At 44.2% G+C, this 17,592-nt stretch overlaps 1 protein-coding gene across 1 annotated transcript in view; it reads right to left on the reverse strand.

Annotated features, from left to right (window-relative positions):
- Positions 1–17,592, reverse strand: part of RASSF1 (Ras association domain family member 1) — a 273,445-nt gene that overhangs the window by 93,784 nt on the left and 162,069 nt on the right. The window contains exon 2 of the mRNA XM_085625104.1: positions 11,413–11,537. Coding sequence (XP_085481230.1) covers positions 11,413–11,537 — 125 coding nt within the window. The remainder of the gene's footprint in view (positions 1–11,412; positions 11,538–17,592) is intronic.

Genomic DNA, 17,592 nt, shown 5'->3' on the forward strand with positions numbered 1-17,592 from the left:
TGGGGGAGACTGGAGACCTTAATAACTACTCTCTTAGGACCTATTAGTCAACAAGTCCTTAATATTGACAAGAGGTTGAAGGCATTAGATGACCATGTGTTGAAATTAGGCACAGGGTGTAATTCTATAATTTCAACACACCATGTTGCATCTAACACTAATACACAAAAACTACAACACACTATGGCCAATAAGAAAAGTGTAGTGGAGACTAATGCCTCTCCCTCCACATCCACATCCAAACAAAGTAGAAGTAAAGGTCAATCAAACACAGAATCCCTATCCAGACAGGCATTAGACACCAAAACCACCACAACAGTTAGTTCAGGAGGTAGGGAGAAACCCACTGACACAACCAACAGGCCAGTAACGAGGCAAGTGCAGGATGCTAACCAAGATTACCCAACAGATAAGCCTGATATAATTGAAGTGATTAGTAAGAGACAGATCCCGGCCCGTATTAGTTTGCCCCCAGATTGCGGCCCATATGTTTTGATTTTAGCTAATGTCCCAAAATTGGAGGAAACCAAAGAGGAAAATTACACAAGCTTAAGAAACAGAACTCTCCACTGGCTTTCTGCAAACTGTAATTTCCCAATGGAAGGAGCAGGGGATATTATTCATACACAGAGAGTAGGGTGGGTGGGCCCATTGAGGAAAAATTTTGAAGGAGATTGCATCATTATAAATTTTAGATCTCCACAATGGGTGCAATCTACACTCTCAAAAGCCCCTCTGCCCTCACCCTGGGAATTTAACACTACTCTGCTTCCTCTTGGGTACTTTTATAGACATTTAATTGACCTTCATTCCAATCCCGGGATTAACTTTTTAACAGATCAACCGGGCATGAATCGTAACATTGCCAATGGCTATGAACACCCCTACCAAGAGTTTAGTACTAATTTTAGGAACGGTCGTTCATTACGCCATCGGATTATACCCCCACCATATCAATCGCCATATTCACCTCTCCTCACTCCCTCCTATCCCAATCCAAGGGAGAGACCTTACGTAAGGCCTAAACGAAACTTTAACATGCCCCAGAACGAGCCAAGGTATATATACAATATACCAACGCACAATCGTTTTGAACACGCACTCTCCAACTTGGAATGTCAAGATTGACTGGGGAAAAGAAATAGAGGGTGTGAGGATGTACTAACTACTGTTAAGGAAAATCCCTCTGATGCACTATGCAATGAGATTGTGACAATGGTGCCACGCATTGTTTTGACTACGTCCCCAGTTACACATGAGAACATAACTACTCCATCAACTCAACCTAAGCAGCCTAGCGGCTATAATACCTTTTGTGCCCTAAAACGCCCCAAATTGTCCATCCTTAGTTGGAACGTTGCTGGGTTGGAACCAAGATTGCTTGACCCCCAATGGATCAAGCTATTGGATAACAAAGATATTGTTATGTTCCAGGAGACATGGGCTGTCAGCAATCTATTTATCGAGGGCTACCACTGTTTCAGTGTAACCTCAAAGAAGCCCATTTTTGGCCGTGCAGTGGGAGGATTATTTATAGGTGTTAGTACATTGGTGGGAGGTACCATTAAAGACCTATCAGAAGGAAATCCGAACATTCAGGTCCTTGAGTTGAAACTTAAACCCAGGATTTTTATAATTAATTTTTATAATAATGACTTTTATTCCACACCCAACACAAACTACATAGCCTTCTCTAAGACTCTAAGAAAATTGGAAACAAATCTGGAATCAGAGGGGGGGATAGGGATCCTAATCGGCGGAGATTTTAATGCTAAATTATCAAAGAAGTCTTGGACCGAGGACACTAACAATATCACGGACCAAGCTGACAAAAGGGGCCTTGAAATGGCAAAATTATTGAGTGAACACACCCTTGGAAATGCCATGGAATTATCTTTAACATCTGACATGGACTATGTACCCACGTTTAGGGGGCGCGATTGTTGCTCAACCATTGATTTTATTTTTATGTCCCCCGATTTGCTGGACCGTGTATTAGAAACCAAGGTGATAAAAACATCTTTTGGTGATCATAACCCCCTCACAGTTACTTTGCACTTAGGCTCCCGCCCTGTATATTCGAAATCTATTGGTGCAAGTGACATTACACCATCAGGTGACGGTCTGCGGCTGAAATGGAGGGGGATTGATAGCGGAGCTATTTTAGAAAATGTGCAGAATGATCATTCCAATTTAATCAATTCCTGTCTATTATTAAACGGAGATAATAATAGAATAATCTCTGACTTTGGCAAATTGTGTCTAGTGATTAAAAAATTGCTGTCAGTCCCACTTCCTAAAATAGCGAAAGAACCGAGATGGTTTGACTCGACTTGTTCTAAGGCAAATAGGGATCTACGTAAAGCATTGTCTTCTAACCCAAGGTGTATACTAGAGGTACAGCTGGCCAGGAAAAACTACAAGTTAAAAACAACTGAAAGGAAGGCTGCGCTGCTGACAGAACAGTGGGAAACATTGGTCGCGAGTGCAAATTTGAAGAGCAGCGGCCCCTTCTGGTCAGCCGTTAGGAAGACGCGAGATATGGGGAAACAATTGTCCCCAATTAGCTGCAATATTACTAGTAGTAGCTGGGAGGCTCATTTTGCCAAAATATATGCTACCCCCTCTAAGGAAGTAACCATTCCTTCTTTGAGGGTGACATGCAATCTCAAGATTGACCTCCCTGAGATAGTCACAGCCATTAAAGAAAGCCTTGGTAACAAGGCCCCTGGCCCCGATGGGCTTCCTATAGACATTATTAAGTATAATACGGATCTATGGGCACCAATTCTTCTTAATGTTTTCAATAGTCTACCTATGGCGCCAATGCCTGATACTTGGGCGACCAGCACCATAGTTCCCATTTTTAAGAAGGGAGATAGGTCAGACCCAGCCAACTATCGTCCAATCTCGCTATTGGACAATACTTTAAAAATCCTTGGACGAGTTATCTATAATAGGATGATAGAGTGGACTGAAGACACTGACCTACTGGATACGTGCCAGTTGGGATTCAGGAGTGGCGTAGGCACGGTGGAGCAGTGCCTAAATTTGAAATTGATTATCGATAAGTACAATGTTGCTCGCTCTAGTCCAATCTACCTCGCATTTATGGATCTGTCATCTGCATTCTAGTTAATAGATCCAAATTATGGCTTATGCTTTCTAACTATGGTCTGGACGCAAGTCTTGTTAATTTTCTGGCCTATCTCCACACGGACCTTAAAGCACAAGTTAGGATCGGGTCTGGTGGTGATATGTCCGGACCCATAAAAATAGGTAGGGGGGTGAGGCAGGGGTGCGTCCTGGCACCTCTGCTATTTATTATTTATATTAATGGTCTTGCCAAAGCCCTGAGACAAGTGACGAGAGATGTTCCAATTATCCAGGGGAATCCACTACCAGTTTTATTATACGCAGATGATGCGGTCATTATGGGCCGCACCCCTAATGCTCTTCGCTTGCTTATTAGAGCATTCGTTCAGCATATGGAGGCACTTGATCTGCGTGTGAATTTTAAAAAATCTTTTATCATGTCTAGCGGACCCGGGAAAAGGAAGCTCAATACGATAAATGTTGGTTCGGATAAATTAGAATCCGTAACCTCCTTTCCATACCTAGGATTGGTTTTCGCTGCGAACGGCTCATGGAGTGGGCATTCTGCCCACGCCATGGGCAAGTTCTCGAAAGCCACTAATTCTATATTGAGCCTCCAACGCCCGAAGAAAATAGGCGCCACTAGGGCTATTTTAAATTTTTTTAAATTACAGTGCATCCCTGTGGCAACGTATGGGGCTGAGGTCTGGGGCTCAGGGAGAAATTCAGGGATTCAACGGGAGGAAAATCGTTTTTGTAGAAAAATATTGGGTGCTCCCTTTTCAGCCTCTGAATTCATCTGCCATAAAGAACTAAATCTCCCCTATGTATGTGATTTTATTAGAGCCAGACCAGCCCTATTTTGGATTAGGATTTGGACAAATAATTTTGCGACCTTAACCAAAAACATTATATTGGATTGCCTAAAGTGTGACCACCATATGTCAATACCCTGGTTAGCTGAGGTCTCTAAAACATTATGTGCAGTGGATAAAGGCAATCTTTTCTTAGAACCCACAGGAATTGAGATGAATGATAAGGTCGTAGTCAAACAAGCACTTTATGCACTTTTTAACTCAGAAAGAATGGGAAAGGAGCTATCTAAATCTTCTGTTGCTACATACATGGGGTACGATTTGTGTAGACACCCACTACCATCTTATCTAACTCTCCCCATGTCCAATTGGGAACGATCGCTGCTCTTTCGTTTAAGGGCAGGTTCTGTAAAAACCTTGCTGGCCTTCCCTTTGGGGTATCATCACACAGTAGAATACAATCCCTGCCCATGTGATGGAATTAGCAAACAGAATGACATTCACTTCCTATTCTTCTGCAAATTTTATTTAAAATATATTAACTGGTTTTTAACTCCCTATTTTAGGAAATTAAGACCCCTTTCACTGGGGGAATCATGTTCATTATTATTTTCCCTGGATACAGATGAACTAATTTTTCGCACAAGCACTTTTCTGAGATTAATAGTATACGCACGCAAAACGATGGAAAATCCCTGAAAACTATTTATGCTAGTTGTATACCTGTAAATGAATTACTGTGATTGTGGTGTTTTTTATGGATTGTATTATTGTATAAATGTGTTGTTTTCTTTGTTGTACTTTTATGGATTTTATGAAATTCGAATAAAGGTCTTTTGAATTGAATTGAATTGAACAGGAGAAACTCAAGACAATAATAAAACATCTTGAAAATAAAACTGCTTTCGGGGTAGAACAGCTAACACTACTGCAAAACATATTTTAAAGTTGATAAAACATAGGCGAAAGCATCCATAAAAAAGGTAATGTTTGTTTCTGATGGCAAGTAAAAGCAAATCAAAGCCTATGGGATGTGGGTTGTTGTCCGAACACATGAGAAGGAAATGCACAGAACAATAGATAGCCCATCATATACAGGGTGACAAACCCACATAGAGAGACTCTGTAAGTAGAAGAAAGTAAAGGGAGATACCTTTGTAGGTAAGAAGTGCTGTGTAGAGGTGAATGGCGTGAACATAGCGACTGTGGAAAGACAATGTAAACATCATGGCAGATGAGTGGGGAATGTTGGCTGTAGTTGGGAATTGTACTAGTGTTTATAGTAGAGTAAGCGCATTGGATGTCTTGCAGTGAGTGGCACATGTGTAACACCTTTGGCATGTGGGCATTGCTTATGAATACTCACTGAGGAGAAGAACTGTGTTGGAACAGAAAAGTCCTCTACACGGTTAAAAATGTGTACCCCTGCCCTGAGTCCCCAACTGTACTGTTGTCTGGATCGCCAATGCCGATTTTTTGTTACAGGTAAACATGGATCATCTGTGTAGACAACGACATAGGCCTGTCTCATGGATTGTGTTCTTGTTGGACCGGGAGGCCTTGGAGCCCTCTCCAAGAGTAAACCAGCACAAGCGCAGTGGGGGTAGCATACCATTTAGTGATCAGTAGCAGTGAACAGGACCTTTTACCCTGTGTCACTGAAGTGAGGCCTACAGGTTCACTCACCTTTTCAAAAGTTTAGCTGCTGTGTGTTTAACTCACTCTTGGCCTACATCAAGTAGATGTGGAGTAATGTGTATCTCAGGAGTAGTGACTGTGCTGGATGTATATGAGGCTGTGGAGGGTACAGTACTGGGATAGAACAGTACTGTGCAATGCATGTGTGGTTAGTGCATGTACTGGGTGTATGTATGCCTGCGAGGAATACATAACATGAGAGATGTAGTGCTGTGCAGTGAAAGCATGTGCTGGATGTATGTGTCCTTGTGTGTTTTGCAGAGCTGGGAGCAGCTCCGATAACTGTAAATCTGGCAGCTCTGCTCTGGGTACTGCTGCGTGGGCTGCGAGCAGCCCGGCTTCTCCAAGCAGGATCAGAACTCGTAGATGCCTGTACTGAGGTCACCACTGCAACGCTGAATGTTCTCATGATGCAGAAATGGCTAGGACATGAGCTGAGCCTGTTGGGCCCCGGGAGACTCGCTTCTAAGGGTGCTATGGCACCTTAGATGCTTTTGACTAATTCCAGAAGAGTCAAAGGGTAACTCTTGAGTCCAGCCTAACAGTGAGCATTCCCTGGATTCAGCTACTAATAAATGGGGAATAACCCTGAGCACATTACAAGGAACATGGATTTGGCTGACAACTACTAGAGCCCTGCCCTCAAGGGGACTGTGTTACTGGTTGTGCATATCGTTATTTCTTTGCATATGTAGAGTTAGAAATAAAGTACGTCTTCTTCTTTTAAAAGTAAGTATTTGATTGGACATAGATTCATTGTTCATACTGTTTGCACTTTGAGTTATGAGTCATGTTCTTTACCAGTATTTACACTTCCTCCCCTGATGGAGCCTTTGAATGCTTGTCCACAGCTAGCACTGAGAGTCAAGTGCAGAAGTGATACTTGGCAATGTTGCTCAGTATCCATAACATGTCGAGCCCCGGGACTTCAGGAGTAAAAGCCCTCAACCACCATGGTTGGGTCCAGTAGTGCCTGCATGCCCGTGGCCCTCTGTAATGGGTTGCAACACAATGTCTCTTTGCGGAGTACAACATTATCTATATATAATGATGTAAGACTTGATATGAAGCAAGTGTAGGGAATAGCTGATGGGCATTGTGTATGAGTGCTTGGTGTGTGGGGCGCAACAACACTAGCTGGGGCTGATGATGTAAGAGCATAGGCATCATTTCAGCAAATTTCTAGGAGTAGCATATGTGAGCTTAGGCACGCTTTGACCCCCACAGAGAGCACTGGGTTGACAACCTACAGTTCAACTCTTAGCACCTCGACAGTCTCATATTTCCTGATAAGGGGATGTATAAAGTTCACGGAGTGTAAACAACTAATGGTAAGAAGGACTCCTAGATCTTCTTACTTTCTGTTCTTGCAGCTGCTTTCACAAATGTCTAAATCCAGGGGTAGTAATAGGAGCACCACGGATACCAACTGCTGCCCCTGGCAACTCCTATTTGTTGTCCAGGTATAAGAGTTTGATTATGAATGGTGGAGAAAGATGGCTCTTAGGACCAGATTCAGCTCTCTGGATGTATGAGATGGTTCAGGAGTCTATGGAAAGCACGCTATGATGTGCAATCCATATTTGCAGTAGATGGTGTAAGAGCGATGGTTGTAAGATCGGGCATGGTGTGAAACTGTTGGAAGTGGCGAATTATATAAACGCGCTGACTGTGCTGCTGAGGATGTTGTAGAAGGTAGGCTGCATTGATGGAAATACTTTTGGAGTGCATGCCCAGACATCTCTTTTCTGCTTCAGTGAGACCTTGACCTCGCCTTGCCCTTTTGACTCGTGTTGGAGTCTGTTTCCTGTTATTTTTCATGTTAGCTGCTTGTTCTGCCCCCAACTCAGTACCTGCTCTTTTTTTGTTTGTGCCGTCTGTACTATCTGCCTCCTGTCTCTGTTTAACTGCTTTTTTTGCATCCTTATTCCTCTCATCTGCCCAATTGTGCAACTTTTGCTCCTCATACTGCTCCATTTTGAATCTTGGTCTCTTCTGTCAGTTTTTGCCTTGCCTTGCCGACTTGCTCTGCTAATTGGTATTTCCCACCTTGCCATTCCTGCCAGACTTTCTCGCTCTCCCCGTTGGGCTTTCCCGCTCTTCTTGAGCCCACCCACCGCCTACCCTGCTGCTTCCACTCTCCAAGACCCTACTTAATGGAGGCTGCAGTGCAGCTGTGCAGCGGGTGTACCGTTAATGCGCCAAAGGTAAGCCCATCTGCCCCAATCCGTGCCCAGTGCCTGGAACCTTGGTTCAAGGACCTCACTCAGCTAAACCACTGACAAACTCCACCTGCACCACCCTGAGCCGCACCTCAGTCCACAGTGGGCCCCTTTGCCTGCTCACATTGTCACTTCACATTCCTCCACACACATGCTTCCACCACCCACATACACACCTCACTATCACCAAGCCAGAACTCAAGACCCGCACGTACACAGCACCACACACCGACCCCACACAACAACACTTACTCGCATACATGCTCCTCAACTCATGCTCACTCGGCAAGCACTCCACTGAAATTTGGGAACTCATTGATTCCAAAGCACCGGACGTCCTCTTCCTTATCGAAATCTTGCTCAACCTCACATCTGCATCGAACATCGCTGCAGCCATCCCTAATGGATACAAACTCCTGCACCAGGACTGACCCCATAGACCAGTAGGAGGACTCGCTATCATCCACATAGACAACATCAAGTGTATCTCTTACACTGACCCAAAAGCCACTTTTATGGAACCCATGTACTTCAAGCTTCAGACAGACAGTAAAACCACTATCAAAGGCGCGCCTGCCTACCGGCCTCCAAGACATCACACTCACTTCAGCAACCTCACCCACCTCACCTCACCATGGGCACTAAGGACTTCATACTCCTAAGCAATCTCAACTTTCATTGCGACAACCCCACGGACTCCAACTCCACGGACATGGTTGAAAGTCTACAGAACATCGGCCTCACCGAGCTTGTACAAGGACCACTCACATCACAGACACACCCTGAACCCCATCTTCTACTCCAGGTACCAGGTCAAAGTCAGCCACATCACCCCACTCACATGGGCGGACCACTCCATCGTCCACCCTACTTACATGGGTGGACCACTCCATCATCCACTTCAACATAACAGGATCACTAACCACTCCTACAAAGTCTACCAACACCCCAAGCCACTGCCGGAAGTAAGTTACAGAAAAAGAATGGCTCAACGCCTTCCAACTACACTACCCAGACCCAACAACCTCATCAATGACACAAACAACTTCAATGACTGGATCATCACCTGCTCGAGTACCCTGGCACCCCTGAAAAACACAAAACCCAACAGATCCAACAAACAAACTCGAAAGGAAATGGAGAACCACACGAGGACCCACTGCAAAAAAAACCTACAAGGCTGCACTTAGACATTATCACCATCAAGTGAAAAAGATCAAGAAAAATGCCTGGACCCTTTGAATTGAATCTAGTTGCAACAACTTCAAGGAAAATGTTGCCATTGTCAAGGAATTCAACAACCCAACAGCCTCAACCAATACTATCACCCCCACACAAGAACTCTGCAACAACCTCTCTGACTTTTTCCATGAAAAAATCACCAAGATCTTAAGCAACATTGAACCCCAATCCCCCCATTGTCTTTCCCAGCCTGCTAACCTCTTCAACCAAAGACTACCAACTGACAACATGGAACCCTCTATCCATCGAGGACTCAACAGTAATGAAGACAGTCCACTCATGGGTGCCCACAGACCCCTCTCCCCACCATATCTACAACTTGAGAAAAGCCACAACCAGCTTTGCACTATTTTTTTTATCATTAACACCTCCCTCAAGACATCCACCTTCCTAGATAGCTGGAAGCATGCCAAAGTTACCGCCCTCCTCAAAAAACCCTCAGCCGACCCCAAAGTACTCTGCAACTTCTGACCCATCTCACTACTCCCCTTCCCACCCAAGGTCATAGAGAAGACCATCAACAGAAAAACTCCCTGACCTCATAGAACACCACAAACTCCTAGATGACACAAAATCAGGATTCTGTAACAACCACCGCACTGAAACAGCCCTCATCCTGCCACAGTTGACATACGCACAATAGTCGATCATGGACAGACCGCTGCCCTCATCTTCCTCGAAATCTCCACCAGTTTGGACACCTTCTCCCACCACAGGCTTATCGCCAGACTACACACAGCTGGAATATAAGGACCAGAACTCAAATGGATATCTTTCTTCCTCTCCGGAAGAACACAATGAGTCACGCTCATGCCATTCACATCAGAACCCAATGACCACATCTGCAGAGTCCCACAGGGATCATCACTCAGCCTCACACTTTTCACATCCACATAACTCCTCTACCTAACATCATCAAATCCCATGGAATCAACATCATCTCCTACACTGATGACACCCATCTCAGTTTTTCCCTCTAAGACGAAACCATAACCATCAAGACAAATTTCAAACAATGCATGACCAGCGTGGTCAATTGGATGAAAGAGAACTGCCTCAAGCTCAACACCGAAAAAACTGAAGTGCTGATCTTCGTGAATAAGAGCTCACTTTGGGACTCCACCTTGTGGTCTGCCGAACTCAAAGCCACACCCACCCCAACTGACCATGCTAGGAACCTAAGCCTTATCCTGGACACCAACCTCACCATGAAGTTGCAGGTCAACGCCTGTTACGTAGAATCTTTCAGTGGCTTCCACTGTACACCAGACGTACCATTACACAGGCCCTAATCACAAGCAGATTGTACTACAGCAAGAAGCTCAATGCGGCATCCCAACCCACATTCTTTGCAGACTTCAAACCATCAGAAATGCCACTGCCGGAGTAGTCCTTAACGTTCTGCGCCGATCTCACCCCACTCCACTCCTCAGAGAGCTCCACTGGCTTCCCACCCAGAAGCGTTGCTAGTTCAAACTTCTCACACATGCATTTCTAGTGAATACAAAACACGGGACCCGCATACCTCACTCAACAACTTCACTTCCACCAACCCACCAGACAACTTTGCCAGGCATCACTCTCACTTGCACACACACACCGCATCCACAGGAGCAGAACCGGAGGTCGACCATTCTCCTACCAAGATGCCAAATCTTGAAATGACCTCTCCCATCACTTCAGGGCCTCCTCCTCACTTCTTGAATTCAGCAAAAATCTGAAAAAAATGGCTTGTCAATTAGTCTTTTTGAGGACCTATCAAGACTGTCTGTACTCAGGTGCAGTCCCACCACACGCCTACCCTCACCTAATCAGCACCAGGATGCCCTCACGGGTAACAAGCAGTGCTCTACAAATCCACCTTACATTACATTAAATGCCTGCTGTGGAATGCAATGTAAAGTCGCTGATTGCAGTGCATAGTGTAAGAGCAGTGGTTGTAAGACTGGACAGGATGTGAGACAGTTGTAATTGGTTGATGGTGTAAACGTGCTGGCTGTGTGGCTGAAGATGGTGTAGAGCAGGATGGAAACACTTAAGGGGTGCATGCTCTGGTGTACAGTGTAAAGACGCTGGTTGCAGTGGACAGAGTAAGAGCACTGGTTGCAAGAATGGGCATGGTTCAAGATTGCTGGATGTGACTGATGATGTAAATGTGCTTTGTGTGCACTGGGGATGTTGTACAGAACAGAATGTGTTGATGGGAACACTGAAGGAGTGCATTCTCTGGAGTGCTGTGTAAAGACGCTGGCTGCAGTAGAAAGTGTTAGGGCGCTGGTTCAGGAGCTGATCACACAAAGGTTTCAAAGAAAAATATGCTTCTTAATTCTACTTCTTACCACATTGGTGTCTCGTACACTCGGTTGCTCATTGGCCTCAGATGGAGTCAGATCCCGGTAATAGGAGCCACTGCAGTCCAACCGTATCTGGGAGCGACAGCGATAGTGGCAGGTAAATCTGCATTCTGGGGACAAAGAGGGGAATGCAATGAGGGATGAGTGTGTAACTCTGAAAAAGAAAGAGGCAAGAGAAACAGCAAAAGGAAAACGAAAGGGGAGAATAATGATAATAGTATCAATAATAATGTGTCTTTATAGAGCTCATTTATCAAAAGACCTTTAACTAGAAGATTTTCATATAAATATATTATTTCCCAATCCAAATTGATACTCATTTCAAAAACAGAAGGATGAAAGGCTGAGTTACTAGGACTGGAACCTGCGGCATGTTACAGATCACACAGAGCTCAAAAGTGAGCTCTCATACTTGTGTAAGTAATTTTTAGTATTTCTAAGTGCTGACATCATTTACTTGAACGTTCATGTGGCCCCTCTTTCACTGGCTTTCCCGGGGCCTACTTTGTGGTAAAGAGGCCATTGTTTTCTAAGCAAAAGATAAGGCAGCATTGAATATTTCCCCTTTTACCAGGGTGTCTATTTCTCAGTGTACTGGATGTTTTGAATGACCTTTTTAGGTTGATTCTAGGCAGGGCATGCACTGTCTCTTCGAGATATGCTGTATTCACTCTGTGGGCTTACAAGCCACCCATTGGCTTTTTATTTGTTACTTCGACTGTCCTTCAAAAAGGCTTGCTTACTAGTGGGTAATCTTGCCTATTTGGCCCTCCTTGTGCTCATTTGTTTCCTCCCACGGAGCTACTGGTATTGTTGCACTGTAGTCCTTACCTGTTCATTTTGTGCACTATTGTTTTGATTAGTTTCCTTCTCGTGTTCCGAACACCACCTGTTTGGTTAGTTTATTTCTCATGATCCAAACACCACTTGTTTTGGTTTGTTTCTTGCTTGTTTTGTGAACTCCACTTGCACTATACCTGCCTGTCAACTGTTTTCTTTCCCTAAGGGTGCTATTTTTTTAAAATTACTTTCCTGCATGTTTTCTGTGCTCTGGTCTGTATTTTGTATTACGGCTGCCACGCTTCCTATTTCAGCATGGCTGCCACACACCTTTCTTTTCTTTTACATGACACCCTCTTGTTTTAGAACACATACAAGTACTTTGCACCGCCCTGGCCACCCTCTGTGGTCTTACTGCCTCTTCCCAGGTCCCCACCTCGTTGCTTGTTTTTAAATACATGGCGGCTCCACGCCTTTCTTTTCTTCTGCACAGCGCCTGCTTGTTTTAGAACTCCTACAAGTGCTGAAAATTGGAGTGCTGTTTAGGGGCAGACCAACCCCTTCTGAAAGGTGGTTTAGCTGCTTTTAGGAGATTAAATGTGGTGGTGTTGACCCGCGTTATTTTTCATTGCAGTCTGTTTTCTTGTTTTCCCTCTCAGCACTGCTGTGTGCTTCCGTGAAACCCCCACCCGCACCTATATTACTCTCTCTTATCACCTCCTGCTTCATATTCCTCCCACTTTTTCATATTTCTCCTTTTTTCCCCTCTGGTTGTTTCCCTCTTGCCCCCCCCCCCGCCCCCCTCTCCACATTTCTCTTTTTTCTTGAACCGGGTTTTTAATGCACATTAGTTAAGAGCAAAGTAGGTATCCAAGCGCTTTACATGAACACCAGATGCATTACACAAGGTCATATTTATTTTGTATGCACGAAGAGATGAAGTGACTTTTTTTGTTAGGTGAGGTGGCCAACGTAGACGGAATTTCGTACACTGCATCCGCAATGTCTAAATAATTATATTAGTCCATCATTGATGTTGCCGTCCGCCATGTTAGAGGTGTTACAGGGAAGGACATTGCTTGTTCGTTACACATGTTCAATGTTTTTGATATGTGCCTGTGCTCCTCTCTGTGGTGCTGCATGTTAGCGTGCCACCCGTACTACCTTAGCTAACCTGCCCCAATTCCTATGCGCAGGTTTACCTCTTTTTATTTCAAGAATATATTCTACCATTTCTGTTAACCCCTTCAGTGCCACGCCCTTTCCCCCTCCTGTGCCGGGCGTTACATTAGTGGGTGGGGTTCATGACGAGATAGTCTCGTCATGGGCACAGCGCGACCGTGCTCCATGACGAGACTATCTCGTCATGGGCACAGAAGAGGTTAAGCAGACTTACCCCGTTGCAAATTGCAGCTTTTAATTGCCTCCCTCCACACCAGAGTTGCTGCGCCGTGCTCTACACCAGCATGCGGACAGTATTTTCACAATCAAACATTCATTACTTTTGCCCCCGGGACATGGACATCTGCTGCTGCAAACGGGCATGTTTGGTCTGGAGGCTTCCTGTGCTGGGAGAGGATGTGGCAAAACAGACAGAGCTGCAGAATAAGGGACAGGGGCACCAGGTTTGACTCTGGGCGTCGTCTCAACATCCTGTGATTCTGGGCAAATCACTTATTCAATCTGTGCCTTTAAAAAAAAAAGTTCCCTTGTGTAATGTAACTGGTGCTTTGATGCCTTACGAACAATCTTGTACTTAATTAAGGTCGCTGTGTGAGGTCAATGGATAGGATGGCAATTTATTTCAATGATCTGAAGTAGGGGCAGCCCCCTTTTTGCATTTGAGGCTGACATGTGAAAATTCAAGGGGTATCATTTGGTACGGAAATCATTAAAGAGCACAATGAATTTGTCGAGAAAGGGGGAAGGGGCTCAGGGAAACAAAGGACTATAAAGCGAAAAGATTTAAGGAATTGCTTTCCACATATATTTGATTGTATGGTCAAACATATAAATAATGAAATAATCATAAATACACGGTGTTACATTAAATGTCATGTAACCTGTGGTAACGTGCACAAGTGCTCGTGAGAAGGGAACGGCGCTGGTGACAAGTGAAGGGATATTTACAGTGGAAAAAAGGGGCGCAAACAAGGTATATATACAATAAGGTCATCTATGATACCCATACAGTTGGTACATTTGTGGATAAGTAATTCTTCTAGGCAATCACAGAGGAGGCACCTTGAATTACGCTGTGGGGGTCCACGGCGTTTCGGCCATCATCAGGACCAGGTTAAAGAATTTGGGATACAGTGTGGAAGGTGTTGTTGCTGTGCCTTGGCGGGTAACTTGAAGGCGGCGAGACGCTGATACAACAGTCATTTAAGGGAGTCTCCACCCTCAGGGAGGCCACCGTTTCAAGCCTGAAATCCCAATTTTACCCTTTCAATCCCTGCTATTTGCACTACATATTTATACAGATTTCAATATGACAATGAAGAGGATTTCAAGAATAATTTAAATGACTTAATTAAATCCTCTGTGGCTCAAGCTGTTTCAGCTTCCATGACCAAAGTAACAAAAACATTTGAAAACATTGTTCTCAATTGGATGTCCCAGTCCAAGCTGGCCCTATCTGCAGGGAAAAACAATAAAGGGCAAGGCCATAGTGGCCCAACCATCAGCTCAGTAACAAACAAGTACTTCAAAAAATATTACTGCGCTATTGGCTGTTGAGGATTCCTCACATAGAATTGAGGATGATGTTCCTCCAGGGCCTCCTTCTAAGGAGGGACATTTTCTAGCTTTAAACACAAAAATAAAGCAAAACATTTTGAGAACAGTAACCCTCAGATTATTATATTCAATATCCAGAATACAGATGATGACATAGCTGATCTTGATACTGACAATGACACAGATGTGGGGGATGACTCACACTTTTTGTCTGGTAAATAGGCAAAGAAAAATAAATTACCCCCTTTGTCTCATGATGCCTTCAATGACAAGACAATATTAGATGCCGAAGGCCAAACCATGTTCGATCCCAAATTAATAATTCAGCCTAATTCCATGGGGTGGTTCCCTTCAGAGCATGTGCGGGAATATATTTCTGCCAAACTTCATTTTCCCGTAGACAAACAAACAAGAGCACAATTGAAGTCTAAGTGCCCTAGACCTTCTCTTCCTTTTAATATTACCTCTACATCTTCAATAGACTCCAATATCCTAACCCTTTTCTCCAAATTCTGCAAAGATCCTCGTAAAGGAGTCGATAAGGCATCTTCTACCTGTCAGGACAAAAGGCTAGACATTGTCGGCTCTTTATAACGTATTTTTGATATAGCCGAAATGGCTCAAAACACATAAAGAGCCTTCTGTCTTCTGGGGAGTTGCAATTCTGTAATAACGCATGAACGATGTAAATGTTTATTGCTCAAACTAGACCCCAAGTTGGCAAATCCTGCAACAATGGACCGCGGCATCAAGACAGATGGTTTACTCTTCAGCGATTCCATTATGAAGGAACTCAGTAAATATGTCACCACCTTTGTTTTCCAAGATAAGGTCCAACAATCACTTAATTTTTGGTATCTAACCGTGTTTTTGCCAGGGCCAGTAGAGGCAGGAGCCGATTTACCGGCTGAACCCCCACAAGTCAAGGACACAAAGAATTCTACAATTCAAGTTACCAAGGCTTCCGACCGCAGTTCTATCCCCAACATTCAAGAGGTTATGGCAGCCACAACCAAAGAAATGCCAGCTCTTCACACCCAGCAAGTAAGTCTTCCTTCTAGCCCACCTTCTGTAGGGGGTCGCTTAAGGTGTTTCCTAAACAAATGACTGTCTATCACTTTTGGACCCTTGGGTATTAAACACTGTTCAGGGTTATTCCACAGAACTGTATGAAACTCCTTTTCAAACTTGCCGCCCTCCTCCTCTAAAATTTTCAATTGAAATACCGGCACTGATTTCCCTGAAAATCCTCACTCTCTTACACAAACAAGCAATCCAGCTCTCTTACCCTTATCCTTCAGGTTTTTTAAGCTCGCTTTTCTTAGTTCAAAATAAAAACAAAAAGATGAGATCGGTCATAAACCTCAGACACTTTAATCAATTTGTTATTTATCGACATTTCAAAATGCTCTACATCAACATGCTAGGGTTCGTACTCTCAGCATCCAGTAAAAACATTCCTAGGGCAGGCTCAAAACGTATTCCCGCATTACTCTATGCAGATGACGCTATCTTGTGTGCCAGGAAAGCTGTAGGTCTCTAAAGTCTTTTAAATGCTTTTATAGATTTCATGGACTCCCTAGACCTTGCAACCAATTTCTCCAAATCTCACACCATGATGATCGTTACCCAGAAGGCTACCAGTCATAAGTTCTTCTGCAGGGGGGTAGAACTTACTAAAGTTTCAACTTTTCCCTATATGGGTGTGTTGTTTGATGACAGAGGGTCGTGGGTTGGGCAAAGAGCACAAAAAAAAACGTCCTGGCAAAGGCAGTGGCGGTAACCATGGACTTCGCAAAGAGATTGGGGCTAAGCCTGTACCCGCCCTAATAAAGGTTTATAGAGATAAATGTATCCCAATGGCCACTTATGGATGTGATGTGTGGCGGTACAAGGATGTAAGAGACTTGCAGGTGGTGGAGAATTCATTTTTGTGCAGACTCCTTGCTGTCCCTTCCCCTGTATCCCTGCCTTCATGATGCATGAGGAGATTGGTCTTGGTTACATTTCAGATCTTATGGCAGCCACACCATTAATGCGCTAGCTAAGAATCTGGTCAAGTCCAGCTCCCACCTTAAACCAACTTGTATTAGTGGACTGTATTGCACTTGAGGGGGCCTTGCGTATTCCCTATTTAAGGTATGTCATGGAGCAGCTGAGGATGCTAGGCTGTCCTGATTTGTTTACGAACCCTAGGCCATTATGCCCTAGTGATATGAGAAACATTAAACACTTGTTTCTGGCTAGGCAGGAAGCGGAAAGGGAGGGCATAGAACTTGCTAAGCCCTCAGTGAGAAAATATATATCACTCAGCTCAAGCTCGTAGGCGCAGTCTTTTTTGTCACTTGTTAACAACGTTCACTATTGCTTCCTGTTAACCAGATTCAGATTCAACTTTATACAGTGTTTATTAGCCTTTCCTAAAGGCTTCTCGAAGCCAGGTGCCTTAAAGTCATGTCCTTGTGACAATTTCTCAGAGCAGGACACTTTGCACTTTACATTTTTCTGCGAGTTCTATGGCACCTTGCGTAAACAAATGATCCTTCTGCTGCTAAGAAATGGTCAATATGTCCAAGTAAGGCCTGCACTATCGTATCTGCAAAAGCTTTCCACCCCCATGGTTTGCTTCGGGTTGCAAGTTTCTTT

The sequence above is a fragment of the Triturus cristatus genome, chromosome 9 (assembly GCF_964204655.1).
Source record: "Triturus cristatus chromosome 9, aTriCri1.1, whole genome shotgun sequence".
Taxonomy (NCBI): domain Eukaryota; kingdom Metazoa; phylum Chordata; class Amphibia; order Caudata; family Salamandridae; genus Triturus; species Triturus cristatus.